This window comes from Orbicella faveolata, unplaced genomic scaffold (genome assembly GCF_042242905.1).
Source record: "Orbicella faveolata isolate gen_17 unplaced genomic scaffold, um_ofav_v1 contig_2, whole genome shotgun sequence".
Classification (NCBI taxonomy): domain Eukaryota; kingdom Metazoa; phylum Cnidaria; class Anthozoa; order Scleractinia; family Merulinidae; genus Orbicella; species Orbicella faveolata.
In genome coordinates this window covers 16,861,413-16,881,695 of record NW_028301547.1, presented here as the reverse complement: position 1 = coordinate 16,881,695, position 20,283 = coordinate 16,861,413, and the positions used below count along the sequence as shown (strand labels likewise).

General features: G+C 37.5%; 1 protein-coding gene across 2 annotated transcripts; it reads right to left on the bottom strand.

The window, feature by feature from the left end:
• Positions 1–1,350: 1,350 nt before the first annotated feature.
• LOC110061632 (transmembrane protein 220-like) lies at positions 1,351–5,721 on the bottom strand. 2 transcript variants are annotated; one of them, XM_020768464.2, is made up of 7 exons: positions 5,558–5,721; positions 5,188–5,396; positions 4,515–4,544; positions 4,112–4,172; positions 3,300–3,429; positions 2,402–2,467; positions 1,351–1,970 (listed from the first exon to the last, which is right to left on the bottom strand). In XM_020768464.2, the coding sequence occupies exons 2-7, from the start codon at positions 5,314–5,316 to the stop codon at positions 1,811–1,813; spliced, it is 576 nt and encodes a 191-aa protein (XP_020624123.1). In that variant the 5' UTR covers positions 5,317–5,396; positions 5,558–5,721; the 3' UTR covers positions 1,351–1,810. The 2 variants fall into 2 exon arrangements, with proteins under 2 accessions (XP_020624123.1, XP_020624124.1); XM_020768465.2 differs by having other exon boundaries at positions 5,188–5,349.
• Between the last annotated feature and the right edge of the window lie 14,562 nt (positions 5,722–20,283).

Here is a 20,283-nt window from a genome sequence, read left to right as displayed (position 1 = left end):
CCAAGCTGAGAATCTTCAAGAGCTGCGTGATCTCTATTCTCCTGTATGGCGCTGAGATGTGGAGAGTTACATCAACAGACATGGAGCGCCTGGATGTCTTCCATCGAAAATGCTTAAGAATCCTTGGCATATTTTGGCTGAACACCATCTCCAACCGTGAACTCTTTATGAAAGAGCTAGAGAGGGTCCCATCTCAGAAACGTTGAAGGTCAGACGATGGAGATGGATCGGTCACGTTTTGAGGAGAGAGAAAGATAACAACTGCAGAGTTGGCTCACCTGGACCCCTGGAGGCAAGAGAAGGCCCGACAGACCAAAGATCACTTGGAGGAGAACCATTGAAGCCGAACGGAAAGATCTGGGATGGACAAGTTGGAATGGGGTTGAGCAGATAGCTCAAGACCGTACGTGATGGATGGCACTTGTTGTTGCGTGGCCTTATGCTCCACTCACGAAGGGGCGAAGAGGATGAGTGAGTGAGTGAGTGAGTGAGTGAGTGAGTGAGTGAGTGAGTGAGGGGTGTAATATGACACCTGCTTTTTCAGGGGGTACAACATTTTGATATTAGAAAACAGTCCTAAGAAAATATGCGCGCTGACTGGTTAAAAATCGTCTTCTATAACTCGATAGAAACACAGAACTACACGCAATGATGGCGCGAGCAGAGATAAATTTACACTTTGATACTCACTATCTATCACAGAATGGATAGTGAGTAGCGTAGCCAATCAGAAAACGACATTCGTGATAGAACGCTAGTAGATTTTTACTAAACCTCGATAGAAACACGGGACATGTTTTCTATTTCTTAATTAAAAATATTGCTTTGCTATTGTACCAGTGACATGTGGTACAGATCAAGTTTTGTGTCCTTTTACAATGTAAAATGGGGTTTTGTAAATACCATCTGTCAGTCATTGATTAGCTGGCCATTGTAGAGAGGCTATTTTGGTAGTTTGAGACCTGCTTTAGTGGTCATTGCTGTTGTGGAGAGGTGGCGGTTGTAGAGAGGTTGAAATAAAAGTGAATGTATGGACCATCTGCCAGGGCAAAAAAAGTGGCCGTTGTAGAGAGCTGGTGTGGCGTTATGTAATGTGTCACGTTATGTAACCGAGTGTGTGACATTATGACGTCAACAAAATCACGTAATATGCGAGAGTCCCGGCGACCTCGTGCGAGATATGTTTTTGTACGTTACTTTTACAGTCGGCCGACATATTGTATGACTGTGGGTGTTCATAGTCGGTCGGATTATTAACTGGTTCCAGCACAATAAAGGACAATTCGCTATTTAAAGCGGACAACACTGGCCATTGTAGGGAGGTGGCTGTTAGTGGAGGTTTGACTGTAATAATGTTACACATTATGTTACTTATTAATTTTTTGCTGAATGATTTGACACTGTATGGAAGTCTTGAGATGACATCTCTGCTGTAACGTTGTGACAAGTGCTTAGAAATAAATTTGCATTATATTGATTTGCTCAGGCTTGTCATGACCAGTTATTGTTTGGAAAAGAGGTCACACGTGACAAATGAAGAGAGCAAAAATTAGTGTGTGATGCATGGAGAGTTATTGATTTAAACAACATGATTTGTGGATTTCTGAATAAATAATAGGCTCGATTACCAGCTACTGTTCGGGAATGAGCCCACACTCCTCTCACGTAGGCGAGCAATGCAGACCAGACTCAAGAGAGTGGCAGAAATCAAGGCTATGAATAAATCTACTGTTTTTTCTTTATAAATATATCTAATTCATAGGCATTGAGATGAAACAATGTCTTTGCTGCATCTTCATATTATTTTCTCCTATATCTCAGCTTTATACAGGTGTCTTGAGATGATGTCTTTACAGTGGCTTTGGAGTGAAGCCACATCCCATGTGGTTAAGTAATATCCCCATACAATGAATGGAATGAGAGAAACAGCTACTGTGGCAGTCCAGAAATATGCAGTTGTTTCACTAGACCTAAAATGTAGAAGAGATATATGCAGTAAATTGTGTTAGTTATATATTTTGTTTTTCCCAACCAGAATTATGCTCAGGTCCCTGAGTTGGTCCAGAGGCCAATAATAGTTTGCTGTAGTAGTCCTAGACTACCTTTTCTGTGTATGAAACCCTAGTGTGTGACCAATCAGTTGACAGCGTTTGAGCAGAACACTCAAGTGGTACTGATTCCTACTTACTTTAATTAGACATCATTGATAAAAACACACATCTTTGATAACCCGTTCACATCTGAGAATGGTCAAGGTCAGAGAAAACTGAGACAAACTTGAATAATGTTGTCAGAAAACTACTGAAATGAATTTCTTGCTGCTGTGACTTGCCCAATGTGTCAAGCCTTACATCTGAAGATCTCACTTAGAGTGTCTGAAGTTGTAGTGATCTTTATTTACCTTTTCAGTCTTGTCAGCAAACATAGCCCCAACCAGGCTACAATGATCAAGAGCCCTGCTATTTCTCTGCCGAAGAAAACAATTTTGTTCAAGTATAGTTTCACCCCCATAATTAAAAAAGCTTAAGTCCTTTAAGACTGCATTGATATTCTATAAATTTTACAATGACTCAGGAATTTCATCATGTCAGTTGATACACAAAGAAGCATTGATTTTCATGTAAATTGCTCCAAAAATAAAATTCTTGATCCCCAAATGATGGGTCATACCCATGTTCCTCTAAATATCAGTTAGCCGTGTACTAAATATAGTGACTGAGCTCATTAAGCGAGGCCAATACAAGGTCGTGATCTACCATAGTTTCTTGTCTGTGACACATGATGAAATGATAAATGTAGAATCATAATGATCAATTAGTGGAATTAAGGTGACTTGGTTGAAATATCAAGATAAAAAACAACCCCTAGTCCAATAAAAAAAAAATTGAAATTGCTCCCTATGGAAACTCTGAAATTTAAAACGTAATAGAGAAACTATTTTAAGAGATGATATGAAACAATATTGAGAAAACAATCATATTGATGATTGGCAATTAAAGTGTTCAATATGTCTAATGGCATGACAAGGACTGATGATGACAACGACAATGATCATGATGATGATAGACGGAACATCATAAATCATGAGAAACCTAAACTAAATTAACTACCAGTATAAAGTGAAAACAATTAGCTTCAGTTTCCAAATGTGACATTCAAATAGCACTTGCACAAATCTGTAAAAATTAATTGTTTTCAACTTGCACAAATTTGTTAACTGTTGATTGAGATTTATTGACATGCAAAAAATTGAATTTTCTTCATTCAAATTATACTAATTGAGACAGTACAGTACTCACCTTCCTTCTTCATAATTCAGCAGATTTTTAGAACTGATCTCAGCTCTAATCAAGACAGTTATTGAGTAAAACACACCCAAAATGCAGACACCAACATGAGTGACAGCTGTCAGCTTCCACAAGAGGTGATCTTCAAAATATAAATGATCAATATACTGTCAGTAAATTATGTTAAGTTATTATTGATTTGGTGATACTCATACAGAATTTGAAGTCTTAAATTCTGTTTACAACGGGTAATGTGTGAGACAGACTAGCATTTTGTTTGTAAGACTGAGACGTTTTCAAATCTCAGCACTACATACTAGTGTAAAGTCTTTCTCTCATTCTTTCCCACCTTTCTATTTTATTTACTTTTTGTTAATTTTGTAATGTATTTATAAATAAGAATGTTTGTAATTAGGCTACTGGCCCACCTAGACTGGAACTGGCCATCTTTTGGGTAGGCCAATTGTAACAAGGTTGTTTGTAAATAAAGATGATAATGATGATGATGATGACTTTTTTAAAAAGTAAAATTAAAAATTGCAAGACCAATGATAAAATCAATACACCTACCCCGACAGATGGGCATGTTTTTTAACCCCACCCCTCCCACCCGGATTTCCTGAACTAATATAATAGCGATGGTGCAAGCATCCAACACATTGTCAACTTAGCAGGCAGTTAAGCAAAAAGCAAAAAGAAAATTAGTGACAGAGGCTTCATGCTAATTATATAATGGCTACCAAATTAATAGTTTAAAACTAACATCTTAGGTATGAAGGGTTATACCTAATAAACCATTAATAACAGTCACTTTGCTTTGCTACCTTGTAATGATGAATCAATAGCTAAAGTGACGCATAGTGAAGAAGGAATAGCATACATCAACTGCAAAATAAACATAGTGCAAAATTTCTTCAAATTTGTCATAAATTTTCAAAGGTAACACATGCATACATAACTTTATTTATACTCAGGTTGGTGAGGCTGATTAGGCCTCTATCAATAGAGTATGCTAGTTTGCAGAAGGTAATAAATTATTAACTAAAAATAAAGAAAAATGGTTTAAAATATACACAATATATAAATTTAGGAAATATCATTTATGAAACAAAATTAATGAATAATTTGCACTTAGGCAAAAGGCAAAGGACTTGCTACAGTAACAGATCTGTTCTGAAGTTCTTAAACAATTTAAAAAATTTAAATTGGAATGATTTATAAACTTACCACCCATATTACAGGATCAGGATCGTTCGTCTGTCGAAGGGAAAGGAGAAATGTAAAAATAAGATAGGGCAGTTTTCAATTGAGTGTGCTCTATCCAACAATACAAATTAAAACCAATTTCAGTAGTACCTTAAAAAAAAAAATGGTGTCTCAGCTAGTCCGTTACGCTGAGTAGTACAGCCAACATTACTGTTTATAAATTTGCAAGTTGAAGAGGGTTGTGGTTGTGCAATTTAATTATCATCTTGCAAGTTGTAGCAATGTTGCAGAAAGTATACAAGTAAGTTGCTGCAACTTGCAGCGCAGGTGGTAAATGACTATAATGAGCACAACATTGCTGTGCGTCGCAATATCTTCAATTTTCTTCAATGTGCCCCCAATCCCTCTCCGCACCTCTCTCCTCCACCTCATCCCAAATCTAAATCAGGCTTGATGTCCAATACCTTCTATCCGATTCCTGAACTCGACCAGCCACCTAAATACATTCACAAAATATTTTTTTTTTGTGAACGCAAGTCATCATCTTCTTTGACTCGACTTCTACTCTAATTTTAGAAGCCGTCTCAATTATTAACAATACCACAGCTAGATTATGTGAGAGAGAGTTCAACGGATCAATTGACACACTCGGGATAAAATTCCTCATTTTGTGTTGACATACGAATACACTCACCTGAACATAAGCAGCTAAAGAAAAAAACACGGCCATGAAAACATTAGCGATTCGCCACGTCCACGGATGGCAAATCTTGACTAATAATTGATGATTATCCTGGACGGGTATTGTACTGCATTCGGCCATTATTTGTCGCGATTAACTGCTCGATCTGAGGAACTGTGACGACCGTGAAAAAGAGAATATAAGGTACTTGAAGACGGAGACTGAAAAAACGAAAACATTTAACATACGCTGTGCTTTTAGATTAAAACTTAACTGAGACTAATTTATGTGTGACTTGAATCAACACTGAACAAGACTATTTACTCGCTTCGCATATCTGATTATCGAAATAAAAATACTATAGTTTCGGCTATTGTCTTACCTGCTTACCCACACTGTGCTGCAAATGATACCGGGAAATGATCTTACTGATCCATTAAAACCGGAGAAATGTTTCAATTTACACACAAACTGATATGCGAGCTTTCTTTAATCCTTTGGGGTTCCTTTGGTTTCATTAAAATATTCCGTTTCCAAGCGATCGATTTTGAGACCAGTCACGCATTCATCATGAATCAATTTAATCAATATAAATTAGTGATTGTTCAATATAAACAATGATATTTAAACTTCACCTTTGGTCTGCAGAAAAAGCATTATAAATTTGTAACGTTCTTTGCCAAGACATTGGCTCTTTCGTGTTAAAAAGTCTATTATGGAACCCATTTCGAAGCATCAGTTATTTAAACGGGAAGTAATGAGTAGACAAGTATGGGTTAATTTCACGCGTGTTTTGTCAAAATTCTAATAATTTTCCAAGCCTTTTATAGGCGAGGGAAATTGTTAGAATTTTGAGAAAACGCAAGTGAAATTATTTCTTATTTTCATGGGTACACAAATTACGTTTGCAATCGTGGGTTTTTGACTTGATTATTTCGCGCCGAATTTTGTAATTTCAAATGTGAAATTATACATAAACGCTGAAATGTCGGACCAAAATTAAGGAGTACTTTGTCACCCATGTTATTATGAAACAATATCAACTTTCAATTAAAATTTTAATTTCGCTTGAAACAATATCACCTTTCAATTAAAATTTTAATTTCGCATGTCACGGTTTTGTTTTATTTATAACAATATGTTGGCTACCGTTTAGATCAGACCATTTTCAGTACCTCACTACCCGTCTCGTATATGTATCGTCCCAAACCGCCAGGCCTTGTAATTTTGAAAACAGTATATATTTCTTGCCAGCATATAGCCCGCGAACAGGCTCCCGGCGAGGACGGAAAAAAATTTCGGCGAGCGCGAAACAGAAGAATTCGGAGAGCAAAGCGATCGGGGCGGGGAGCTCACCGCGCTCACCGGGAGCCTGTTCGCAGACTAGCCAGCATACGGGTGTACCAAGAAGAAATTCATGTACACGATCACTGCCGAAAACAAATTCCACGCACCTTCATTTTGCCAAAAAAAACCCAGACAGGTTACATGGAAATATGCATATAGACGTCCCGAGGAAAAATGCCTATACCCAGGGCTTGCTGATATACCCAAACCCGGGACCCAAATCACCCACTCCCGTCAAAAGTCAAACGAATAGCCGGCGGTCCTAAATGGCACGAGGAAAAGATGGCTTTGGAGACACATGGTTTGAGATTAGTAATGGTAATAGGACTGAGTGGAGTCCAATTCGATCTGTTATCATAAGAGTGATGACAAAATCGGACGACCGCGCAGCAGGAGTCCGATTTGTTTATCACGAGTATGATTACAGACCGAATTGGACGACACCAACTCTTATTAACCGCGCGGCCATGGGCCGAGCGCGGTTCTAGGTTTACCCGTGGTTTATTAACCGCGCGGCCATGGGCCGAGCGCGGTTCATGGTTTACCCGTGGTTTTTTTAACCGCGCGGCCATGGGCCGAGCGCGGTTCATGGTTTACCCGTGGTTTTTTTTTAACCGCGCGGCCATGGGCCGAGCGCGGTTCATGGTTTACCCTTGGTTTTTTTTTTTTCGACTTCGGTGCGAGCAGACCCAAACTTCCACTCGGCCAAATTTTGAGTCACGCAACCTGTGAGGTTTACTCTCCAAGAGCTGTTGAAACATTAATAAATCTCATCTCCGATACTGACTTTCGCGGGAAAAAAAATTAAAAACCCAGCGTTCTTCGAAAATTATATCTTTTCAGCAGAAATTTCGCTCGGAACATATACATATTTATATTCGTTTGAATCATCGATGAAATGACCTTTTTCGGATATTTTTTCCTTCGGGGTTAACAAAAACCTGCGATTACAAAATCACGCCGAACCCACACGTTGCAAAAAATCTCTTGAAAACCCTGATTTCGAAGCGATATATCACTTAAGCGTTAATAGCTACCACACATTGGCAGGCGTTAAATCTATTCCTTAACAATCGAGCTTTATCGTGATAAAATTTCAGCGAAATCGAACAAAACCAGAATTAATTAGAATTTTTTTGTGACTTCACTCCCCAGACTTGACCTAACAAAGGAAGCCACGGTCGCCCATAGCAACCGAAAAACACGAACATAACAAAGCGGACGTTTCGGCGAAAAACTCCAGAATTATCGCCTGAGAGCTTAAACTTGAATGGGAACATCTTTTTCGAACTTTTTTCAACTGATTTAGACGAAAGACTGGCCTCGGCGGACTACAAAAAAGACCAAGAGAAAAGACAGAACAAGACAGCAGAACAAGCCGATAATATTAATTCATCGCGTGGCTTTCGGCACGAAAACGAAAATACAACTTACTTCTGGATAAATTCAGCCTTAGAAGCCAGCAAGTGGTCCCAAATTACTATCTGTATCCTTACAAATGTCTTGACTCCCATCTTCGAAAGATTTGGCTGCAATTTTTGAGCAAATAACGGCTGCGAAGGAGACTACGCCAGAAGTGACGGTGATTAATTTATTTGCAATTTTGGGAGTATTTCTTGTCGGTTAAAGCAAATGAAGCGAATTCTTTGGCTGTTTCGTGGCAGCGAGTTCAGTGGTGGGAGAATATTAAATATTTGCAAGCTAAGCGAAGAAGGTGTCAGAATGTGCAAGAATTACATCTTTTGTAGGGAAAGACGGAGTTCTTGAATTATGTGACTCGTGTAACTACTTTGCTAGCCTTTTACTCATGGAAAAAAACCAATTAAATTCGATCATGATTTTTAAGAAAGCAAGCTGTTGTTATTAGTGTTATTATCGTATTGTTCTGGCCTACATATCCCGAATGAAGTTCCAAATTAAGACCATTACGTCATCGGAGATTTCAGAACGGGTTCGACTGATGGTGCAATAAGAGGCTTAAACAGTACGTGTGTAGCGGTTGATATCAGTTGTTGTGTCACACATTGATCAAGTGACTTTGTGTTTATAGCCATCAGTTAATCAAGAAGGACTGCTAGTAGACAAGAAACGTGAAGGTAGATGTTCGGGTGATTGTTTTGGAAGCGCTTGGTTTTGTAGTATTGCTGCTTTTAGCATGCTTTTTGCCGTGAATGTTTGATTGCAAGATATTTAAACAAGTCATGCAAATCTTAAAGGTTGGACAATAGGAAAAACGCTCGTTCGCGGAGGCAAATTGTGGCGCGGCGAAAACTCTAAATTGTTAAATAGTTCTTTTGTAGTCTTTGTTTTCAGTTGTTGTGCTACATATTGAGGAAACGATTTTGTTTGTTCCGTAATCAGTGAATCAACAAAGACCGCTTGGAGACAAGAAACATGAAGGTAGATGTTATCGTGTTTATTGCGCAAAATGCTTGTACGAAGAGAATTTGAGACTAGATGGGAATGTGGAATGTGGACGTTAAAACGCTTTTTGAGTATCTTTATGGTATAGTTATGGAATGCTTTTCGTCATGAATTTTTGATTGATCTCAAGATATTTAATAAGTCATGCAAAGCCTAAATGTTCGTCCAGAAGAGAAACGTTTGGTCATAGAAGCAAAATTCTGGTGGTGGGTTGGAAGAGGGGGAATAACAGAGAAACGGTTTATCGTATCGTTCCCAAGTCTGTGTAAGCGTGCAGTTTCTTAGGTTTCTATGCCTGAAATATATTCACTTGTTCCAGTACGTACGGAAACGTACAGTAAGAAATAAAACGAAATTCCTTCAGATGGCTTTGGTTTTAATTGTTTTGTCCTTTTGTTTCTTTAGGTTCCAAGATTCCGTAATCAGTGAATCAACAAGGACCGCTTGCAGACAAGAAACGTGAAGGTAGATGCTATGGTGTTTATTTCGGAAAATGCTTGTACGAAGAGAATTTGAGATTAGATCGGAATGTAGCCGATAAAATGTGGAATATTGCCGATAAAACGCGTTTTGAGTATCTTTATGGTATAGTTGTGGAATGGTTTTCGCTATGAATTTTTGATTGATCGCAAGATATTTAATAAATCATGCAAAGCCTAAATGTTCAGCAAGAAGAGAAACGTTTGGTCATACAAGCAAAATTCTGGTGGTGGGGTAGGGGAGGGAGAATAACAGAGAAACGGTTTATCGTATCGCTTCCAAGTCTGTGTAAGCGTGCTGTTTCGTAGGGTTCTATGCCTGAAATATTGTCACCTGTCCCAGTACGTGCGGAAACGTACAGTAAGAAATAAAACGAAATTGCTCTCCGATGGCTTTGGTTTTAATTGTTTTGTCCTTTTGTTTCTTTAGGGTCCAAGATTCCGTAGGTGATCTACGAGTTTATGGGTGACGAGTTACCCTGTTCGTCCTAACATAAAAAACGACTGAAGTGGAAACAAAGAAAAACAAAATCAAACAAAGCTTAACAAAAGAAACTGAAATTGTGACAAAAATGAAATACAGTGAACAGTAATGAAGTAAATAGTGCATCAGAGGGTGCTCAGTGAGGACGTGAAGTTATCAAACGCAGATAGTATGGTGGAGATAATAAAATAAACTTGCTGTCGATCTCGGTTTGCATTGTTTATTAGTAGTGTCAACAGTCGAAGGAAGAGTAAAGGACAACGCTGTACAGAACCGAGTAGGCTGCCTGTAAAACAGATGAAACGGTTTTTGAAAAAGAGAAAACTAAGGAAAAGAATTCGAAATTACGTATTAAAAAATGTTTTCAAGTCGTTAAAAGTTTATCAAATTATCTGAGCTCCCTTCCTTGGCGAAACACTTGTCTTTGCTAATTGTGAACGTATATATAATAGAAGCCAATGAGTTTAGGATTACTAAGAAATACCCCTTGAGAAATAGTTGTAAAATGTTGTCATTAGGGAGTAAAATGGTGTACAAGAGCTTAAATCACAAAATGAACAACATTGCCAGTAAGCTCTCAGGGGATATAGAAACAAATCCAGGTCCGTTTGTTGTTGATCCTTCCAAAACCATTCGTGCTCCATATAGTCAAGGAAATAGTGTAGTTTTCGGTTCAAATGCGGGAAAACAATGTGTGGCAATGAGCTTGATAGCAATGCTATTTGACTTTACCTGTTCAATAAGATCATCCGCAGATCTTAAAGAAATAATGAATGTTGGTAATGAGTTATACACAGGGCTATCACAGTCTGCAGGACAGGATTTCTTAATGTTGACGGAGTTACCTGAAGTATTGTTTCTAAGAGATACTATGTATAGATTAAAATACAGTGACAGCTACTTTGGAAACGTGTACAATTTTAATGACTGTACAATAGAAGCTCATTGTCTACCCTTAATTGAAGCGTTTGAATTATTGCTGAGAGAAAATTTTACATCGTTTATTCTCACGATAACGACTTGTACAGTAGCCATTCTAGTAAAAAGTAGTGGCACATTTAAAGTGTTTGACTCACATAGCCGTGATTCTGAAGGAATGTTTGATCCCTGTGGAACCTGTGTGCTAGTAGAGATACCTTCTCTTGATGCACTAGTACAGTATTTTCAAAACTTATACGTTGGAATTATAGATGCAGTTTATGAATTAAGAGGCGTTCAGATATCAACAGATGTGACTGGAAGGTTTGGTCTAACGACAACCGAAATTTCTCCACCAGTAAATATTGAGAATTTAAATAGAAATGAACTAATTTCAGATAGTTCACTAGAAAGTGATACGTTGTTTTGCTCGTGTACACGGTGTTGTTTTATTTGTTTCTATGCAATTTGTTTCTCAATCTTAAAGGAAATTCGTTATTGGAATGAAAATACATTGGACGCCATAATTGAGAAAAGTAACCAGCTACACGAGAATATGATGTTGAAAGAACATTGCACGGTCTCTGATCTTCCAAATTCTGTTGCAATAGACGTTGCTACCATTGAAGTACGTTTCAATGTAGTATACAAAGGAACACAAAAAGAGCAAGAATCGTTATTTGTCTTACAAGAAATGAAGAAAGTTATAACAGAAAATCTAGAACACAATACTGGTTTTTTGATGTCCATGTCCCAGTCAAAGTGCTATGTTTGCTGCATTTTTAAAAGAGGAAATATGGGGAGAAAAAGTTATGCTGTATTTGGACTTAACAATAAAGACTCGAAAGGTTATGTTTATGAAATTGTCCAAAGTGTAACCAGTGCAATGGTACTTCTTCTCAGAATGCTAACAGATAAAACGACATTAGAGGCAAAAACGTATGAAATGCAGTTTATCAAATGCAGTTGTGACCTGTTAGAAAAAGATCGCCAGAAAATTATAAGAAGACACATGTCAGTAAAGCAGAAGCAGAAACTTGTTAAACAACGAAGAGAAAACTATGCTGCAATGGAACCAGCGAAAAAACGAGCTTTGTTAGATAACTGCGCTGCAAAGTATGCCAACATGGAATTCTGTCAAAAGAAAGCGTTAAGGATTGGAAAGGCCGAAAAATACCGACTTATGGAGCCGACTAAAAAGCGAAAATTGAGTGTTCAAAATGCTGAGAAATACAGACTTATGGAACCGAATAAAAAGGAGAAATTGAGAGTTCAAAATGCTGAGAAATACAGACTTATGGAGCCGTATAAAAAACAAAAATTGTCTCTTCAAAATGCTGAGAAATACAGAAGAATGGATTCTGGGGAAAAGAAGGACCTAATAAAACGAATAGTAACTAAGGGTAAAGAATTAAAGGAGGAAAAATGCTTCTCTACACATTCACTGGACTATTATATCCAGCAATTCAATCGAGATATAAGGGAAGGTCCTTATTATATCTGTGTAGTGTGCAATAGACTTCTGTATAGAAAAACCGTATTGCAATTTAAGAAGGACAAATACAACTCCAGTTCTTGTTTGTTTACAAGTGTCACGTCATTTAACGGAAACATGTACATTTGTAACACTTGTCACGTCACAATCAAGAAGAAAAACAAAACTCCGTGTCAAGCAGTGTACAACAATCTCGCGGTTGATGACGTGCCACCAGAACTTGCAAGTTTAGGAAAACTTGAACAAATATTAGTTTCTCAACGAATCGTATTTCAGAAAATTGTTGTGATGCCAAAAGGCCAGCAAAGGAAAATTAGGGGAGCAATCTGTAATGTGCCAGTGTGTTGTGAAGAAACATGTCATGTTTTACCAAGGCCACCTGATAGTTCTGGAATTATTATGTTAAAATTAAAAAGAAAATTGCAATTTAGAGGTCATGTTTATTTTCAGGCAGTGCGTCCAGAGGTAGTGCTACATGCTCTCCAGTGGCTTCAACGGAATAATGAATTATATGAAAATGTAGCCATTAACCTTGAAAACATTGATCGTGAACTGTCGAGTCTTTGTGATCATGAACAAGAAACCGAATCGGGCATCGCAAGCTGTTCTCAGACTGGAATTTTAGTTGGTGATTGTGATGGCAATGATGGCGACTGTATGAAGGAACAGGGAGATAACGAACAAGGTGGAAAAGACAAGGGACATAGTTCTGAGGGTGGAAACTTAAATAGTGATACTTCTGGAGATTATGATGACGATTGTGAGAGGGAAGACCCACTTAATGAACACAGAGCAGCGACTTGTGAAACGTGTTTACAGTCCATTATCCCAGATTACCCTATAATATCTGATGAAGAGGGAAGGGAGAGATCTGCAGGAAATGAAATATTCAGTGTTGCTCCTGGAGAAAATAAACATCCTGTGTCTATGATGACTGACAGATATTGTGAGGAATTAGCCTTTCCAGTTCTTTTTCCTAAAGGTAGATTTGGGTATAAAATGGACAGAAAGGAAAAATTAACACCTGTCAAGTACTTTAATGCTCGTTTACTTCATCATAGCGGGAGATTTGCTATGAATCCCGAATATCTTTTCTTTGCTCAATTTATAATTGAACAGAAAAAAGTTTCGGATAGCATAAACATTGCTCTAAAAAAGCTGCATGGGCAGCCCCTAACAGCATCACAATTTAGATCGAATGAACAATGTGTGAAAAATCTTATCTTCAAGGACCAGGCATATCTTTTTCTGAGAGGTATCCCAGGTAGTCCACCGTATTGGCAAAAGTTTATGTACGAGGTAATAGCAATGGTACAACAACTTGGAATCCCAACGTGGTTCATGACTTTATCATGCGCTGACCTTCGATGGCATGAACTTTTTCACATACTGTCTCGTGTGAGAGGAGAAAATATGACGGATGAGGAAATAGATAATTTGTCATATAATGAGAAATGTTCTTTGCTTAACTTAAATCCTGTAATTGTTGCTAAGCACTTCCAACACAGAGTAGAGACATTTTTCAAGGATGTATTATTGAGCAACGCGAAACCTATCGGAAAGATTGTGTATTATGCGCTTAGGATTGAATTTCAAATGCGAGGCTCTCCACATTTGCACTCATTGATATGGACTTCAGATTGTCCTGAGCTGAAAGATGGTAGCGAAGAAGCTTACATGAGGTACATTGATGAACATGTACAAGGAAGTCTTCCAAATAGGGAAAATGACTGCGAATTTCATGACTTGGTAAGCATGTACCAAAAACATACGCATTCTAGAAGTTGCAAAAAGTATAGGAATATTCCATGCAGATTTAACTTTGGGCAATTTTTCACTAACCAAACAGTTGTTTCCAAGCCACTACCGGATGACATGCCTGATGAGCAAAAAGTAGCAGTGTTGAAAAGGCGCAATGAAATCTTATGTTTCGTAAAAGAGAAAATTAACGAAAAGTTAGATCCAAGTAAACCTGATTATGATTCAAGCACAAGTGCAGAAGACGTGTTGGCTATGTGTAAAGTTTCCAAAGACGAGTATAATTGGGCTTTATCTATTTCTGCTGATTCCGATTTTGAGCTGCACCTTAAAAGAGCAGTTGACAGTTGCTTCATCAATAACTACTTCGAAGTAGGTATAAAAGGTTTCAGAGCTAATGTGGATTTGCAGCCTGTTTTTAATCATTACAAATGTATAACGTACGTGTGCTCGTATTTCTCAAAAGACGAGACCGAATGTTCTCAAGCAATAATGAACGCAGCAAGGGAAGCTAAAGACAATAACCTGAACATCAGAGAAAGCTTGAGAAAGGTTGGTACAGCATTTTTGTCTTGTAGAGAAGTTAGCGCTCAAGAATGCGTTTACAGGTGTATGCCTGAGCTTTGGTTACGAAAGACCTTTCCTTGCGTAGTATTTGTAAATACTGGTTTACCGGAAGAAAGATGCCGAGTGGCAAAATCTCAAGAGGAAATTGAAGCTTTGGATGACGACAGTACTGACATTTTCATGTCAAATATAATCGAACGGTACAGTGATCGACCAAATATTGTTGAGGAGTTATGCTTAGCGGAATTTGCAGCTTATTACTATAAAGACTACAAAAAAGACTCTGATGAATTCAATGATGTTCAACCTAATGTACTTTCTGACGATTTAGTAGAATCGAACCATATCTGTAAATGTGAATCAGTTCTTCCACCACTTACAATTAAGCTCAATAACGGACAAGAAACAATGAAGCGTCGTAAGATTAAGGCTGTAATAAGATTCCACACACCCACTAAGGCAAAAGAGCCTGAAAAATTTTACCATCATTTACTAATGCTTTACTTTCCATGGCGAAAAGAGACTGATCTTCTTGGTGATGATCAATTATACTCAACAAAATTCCAGGAGCCTGAAGTTTGTAGTAAAGTAGAAACAAACAGGAGAACGTTTGAACCAAATGCCGAGGCTATTGACACCGCGTTACAGATGGTTAGGGAAAATGGAGTGAGAGATCTTCAATCATACGATCCTATTAATGATCAAGAAAACGACGACTTGTCAAGAGAGGGAATGAATAGCATAGATGATGAATGTGATGACGATATACCTGAGGAAGTGGTATCATTGCCACCTGTTACAAGTCAAATATTTGGAGGAATAGCTACTTATAACCAGCCATCTGCTATTACAGATGAGGAACTACGTGATGCTGTAAGATCTTTAAATGTAAAACAACGTATTATGTATGATGTCGTGCTGTCTTGGTGTAGAAACTCGATTAAAAGTGTTAATTGCCTCATTAAGGAAACTACTGAGCCGATACATATATTTGTCACTGGTGGTGGTGGTGGTGGTAAGAGCCACTTAATCAAAACAATTTATCATACTGCAGTGAATATGTTTAAATACGGTGCAGTGAATCCATCTTTACCAACAGTTCTGCTAATGGCACCTACGGGTGTTGCAGCTGTCAATATTAGTGGCACGACTGTAAATACAGGTTTAGCTATTCCAAAACACGCTGGAATTAATTTACCTCCGTTACCAGATCAAAAGAAAACGTTGTTAAGGCTCACTTTAAGTGAACTGAAGCTGTTGATTATTGATGAAATATCGATGGTTTCAAATAATAGGCTATTGCATATCCATCAAAGACTAAAGGAAATTTTTGGAACTCCGAGCTCGAAGATATTTGCTGGTATAAGCATTATTGCCGTGGGTGATTTACATCAACTACCACCTATCCAACAAAAACCTATTTTCTGTAGATATAGTAATGACGTATACAATTTGTCACATCCATGGCACGAATTCAAGATGATAGAACTGGTTGAAATCATGAGGCAAAAGGACGATCAACCTTTTATTGAGCTCTTAAACAGAGTGAGGGTTGCACAACACACAGAAGCTGACATACGCACTATTCAATCTAGGGCAGTTGATGTAGATGACAGAAATAATTATCCTTTGAATGAATTACATGTATGGGCTGAAAATAAACCTGTAATGGACTACAACAATCAACGACTTCAAGAAATTTTGATGCCTCTTCATGTTCTTCAAGCAGTGGACCAATATCCAAACAATGTATCAAGGCATGAAATTGAAAGAGTTCTTTCAAAAGGACGTTCCCACACGGGTGGTCTAGATTTGCAGGTATCTATTAAAGAAGGGGCTCGTGTCATGTTAACAAACAATGTTGATATCTCTGACAGACTCATAAATGGACAGTTAGGTACTGTGGCTCGAATCTTGGTGAATGAAGTGACTCAGAAGCCCACTATTGTGTATATTAAGTTTGATGATGAAGATGCGGGTAATTTGGTTATTGATAAATCTGCTGATACCTTTGCTATAGAAAACAAAGTTGTCCCAATTAAACCAATCTTAGCTCAAATAAAGTTGAATCCTGGGAAGCGTTCTTCACCAGAAATACAAAGATTGCAGTTTCCATTATCTTTGGCGTGGGCATGTACTGTTCATAAAGTTCAAGGACTAACTTTAAACAGAATTGTTATAAGTTTTGAGTTATTTAAACAAAGGTCATTTAATTATGGGCAAATTTATGTTGCCTTGAGCCGTGCAACTTCTCTTCAAGGTCTTTATGTTCTTGGAAAATTAGAACACAAGCACATTAAAGCAGATCCAAAAGTAATTGAGGAGTATGAAAGACTGCGAAGTACATCAGTGCTAGAAGAGAATGATAATATTCAAATACAGGAAGATGATTCTGTCATACCTATTGCCCTGTTAAATATCAGATCACTACGAAAGCACAGTATTGACATAAAACTTGACACCAAAATTTTCAACTGTGATATGTTGCTTTTAACAGAGACTCAGCTTACACCATCTGATTCAAACAATGATATGCAAGATCATCTGTATCCTTTTATATTAAATAGACAAGATAATAGCGATAATAGATATTCCAGCCTAGCTTTCTGTAACAAAATAACAGTGTCCATAAAAGAGAAGCAGTACCTTCCGATCATCAATGCTTTGATGTTCACAGCAGTTTTTACTAGACGAGAAAATTGTGAAATAAGATTTTTGTTCCTTTACAGAAAACAAGGTTCTAATGTACATGATTTTGTTAACAATCTTAGTCATATCACAAATGCGTACACATTTGATGTAATTCTTGGAGATTTTAATATTAATTACTTTAATGAAAAAGAATCACACAATTTAAAGAATATATTGGAAAGTAGATTGGGTTATCAACAAATTGTGAGCAAACCAACATTTCTATCAGGAAGTCTTCTTGATCATGTTTACATCAGATCACATAAATTTAAAAGTGTTGATAATAGTGTGATTGGGGTTTACTATTCAGATCATGATGCAGTTAAAATCGTCATTCATTTATGATGTAAACAATAATTTGCAGCTGAAGAAACATGTAAGTGTTTTCTGAAGGCTTAAAATACATGTTGCATGCATTTTTGATTTTATGCAACAGTACGATTATTGTAATAGTGTCATTTCATTTGAACAGAAAATTTAATGAATGAAGTGAGTATGGTGATAAAGTGAGTATTACAGAGAAATTCTATGTTTGAGTGCATAGCAGTCAATGTTCTACACAATGTGTAGAAACATGAAGCCTGGACCACCACCAAGGTAAGTTTCATAATTGTAAATTTATAGTTTAAAATTAAAATGTGATTTGGATTATTGAAACTACTGCATAGTTTCGAATTTTATTCATTTACTTGTGTGGCCATTTATGTTAAGCAACATGATGTTTGATTCAATGCACTTGTATTTGTATAAGATACTTTTTATTCATAGTTTTTTGCATTGTTATTTTTTGTTGTAATTAATTATGGGAATAAGTACTTTACTAGCTGTTGAAAGTGCCAAAATTGTAATTTGTAAAAGTAAACTTTTTGATTTTTATGGTGAACTTGGATATATATTAATTCAATAGTCTTCCTTGTCAAAATAGCAAAACTTAAATATTTCTTTTCTGATTGTTATAACTTGCAGATTGGGGACACTGCACCAGATTGTGTCACTTTCTAAATAATGGATAAAGTATACATGTAACCAAAAACAAGTGAATGTGAAGTACAGTTTGAACACAATGGACATCTCAATCAGCACAAAAACATTACTGGCTCATGCATCTCAAGTGTGGAAGTCATCAAGTGTTATTTTAGTCAAGGAATTGGTGGTCTAGTTTACTTCAAGACAATGGAAATGACATTCTAAAGAGAAACTATTTGACATATAACAAAGTGAAGATGAAACCATAGTTCAAAATATGATGATATTCAATGCCAGTGGAATGACATTTCTTTTAGGAAAAATTACCTTCTCAATTAATTTGTATTGATTCGGGAAGGCATTTATCTCCTAAACTTTGAGATTATTTTGAGGCACATAAAATCTATAGTCATGCACTGCTTTAGGAGATTAACAACAACATTAAAGCTACTGTTGAATAGTAAACATGATGATCTTGATGACAATATTCAGTAGAGTATTCAGTTGACATTAATTATATGCTGTGCAATTTACTATTTATTATTGTCATCCTTCTCTCCCTATGAAGAACAGAAATAATAAAAATAGCACATGTCAAATTACATGTCGAGTATAGCGCTTTTAAGGTTATTGTCCAGAAACATCTCTCTGTACAAATCGGGCACAGTATGGTCTGCAGCACACTCATTAACATAGAAATCAATCGAGACTTAACAAAGAAAATAGAGAAATTTTGAATTACCTTGGTTTATTTCTTCTCATTACATGCATCTCACAGGTTTTATGGGTGAAGGTCCAAAAAACTGAATTAATGAAGGTCACAACTTCATGTAGTCGACAAATTGGCCTGTTGTAAATACTCTGGATGAATCGGTCCTTTGCTGGAATTCTGTTTTTGGTTTAAAACCGCAACATGGCGTGTAACTTCCCAAATATTTTAGACTACGAGTAGTCCCTCTTTCGCTTAGTCCGTCGTGCGTGACGCGAAAGAAAACCGCGAGAAAAAAATGGCCGCGCGAAATCCTGGAGGCGAAGAGCGCGCGAAAGGAGGGACTACCGCCTAAGTCCAAGAGTTTGAATTATGCGTTGGTCTAACAATGCAAAAATATTATTGGCTCATGTCAGGAGCGTTGACAACGTGTTGTCAACATTCGAGATACCTGTGACGTCTTGCAGGAATGTTTTGGAACGGGAGTAAATCGAAACGGTACCAGAGCAAATCGAAGCGTTGGATTCGAGCTTCGCAAGCCCTGATGTTCTTGCGAATCTGCCACCAGGCTTTGGAAAGATTTAAATTTATCCAGTGTTTTGTTTGGCAAAGCTTTCTGCCTCCAACTCGACTGCGAGCGTGTTAGTGATTTCGCCGCTCAACAGCATCGTCTAAGTCAGCGACTATAAATTCACTGAGCTTGGCCTTTTTCTGCCGTCCATTTGAAAGATTGAACCGGCTCCTTACTTGAAACCGAACATTCACCTGAAATTTTCCGATGCTATCGGCAAACATTTCACCGCAGTTGGATGATCTCCTATGTATAATGTATAGTGTATAATATAAATAAATTCTCGGTTGAAACTCTGTTCAAATTTTCGCAATAACTTTTAGAGGCAGCGAAAATCGTTACAAGAGGCCTCTTTCGCCGTCTTCTTTTTAAAACTTCTTTGGCAGTTTCGCTGAACGAACACTGAACGAAGATATAGTTCTCACGGCATATGTTTTTGCTTGGCTACTTGAAGAGTAGAGTAGAGCAATTTTACTCAGATCTCCTGGGGCTATTGATAACAGGCGATAATACGAGGACGTCAAGATGAGAAATCCTACACCGAAAAATCACTCGACCGTGAAAGGGCAAACTCTTGGGCTTTGGAGGTAGTCCCTCCTTTCGCGCGTTCCTAGCCCGCAGGATTTCGCGGGGCAATTTTTTTCTCGCGAATTTCTTTCGCATCACGCACGACGGACTAAGCGAAAGAGGGATTACTCG

What these genes read in the sequence shown, in the direction of transcription:
- LOC110061632 (XM_020768464.2), bottom strand. Translation starts at nt 5,316, where the DNA reads ATGGCCGAATGCAGTACAATACCCGTCCAGGATAATCATCAATTATTA. An exon ending in TATTGATTCATCATTACAAG is followed by an intron (nt 3,430 to 4,111) that starts GTAGCAAAGCAA and finishes TATATTTTGAAG; the next exon opens with ATCACCTCTTGTGGAAGCTG. An exon ending in CTGAATTATGAAGAAGGAAG is followed by an intron (nt 2,468 to 3,299) that starts GTGAGTACTGTA and finishes TTTCTTCGGCAG; the next exon opens with AGAAATAGCAGGGCTCTTGA.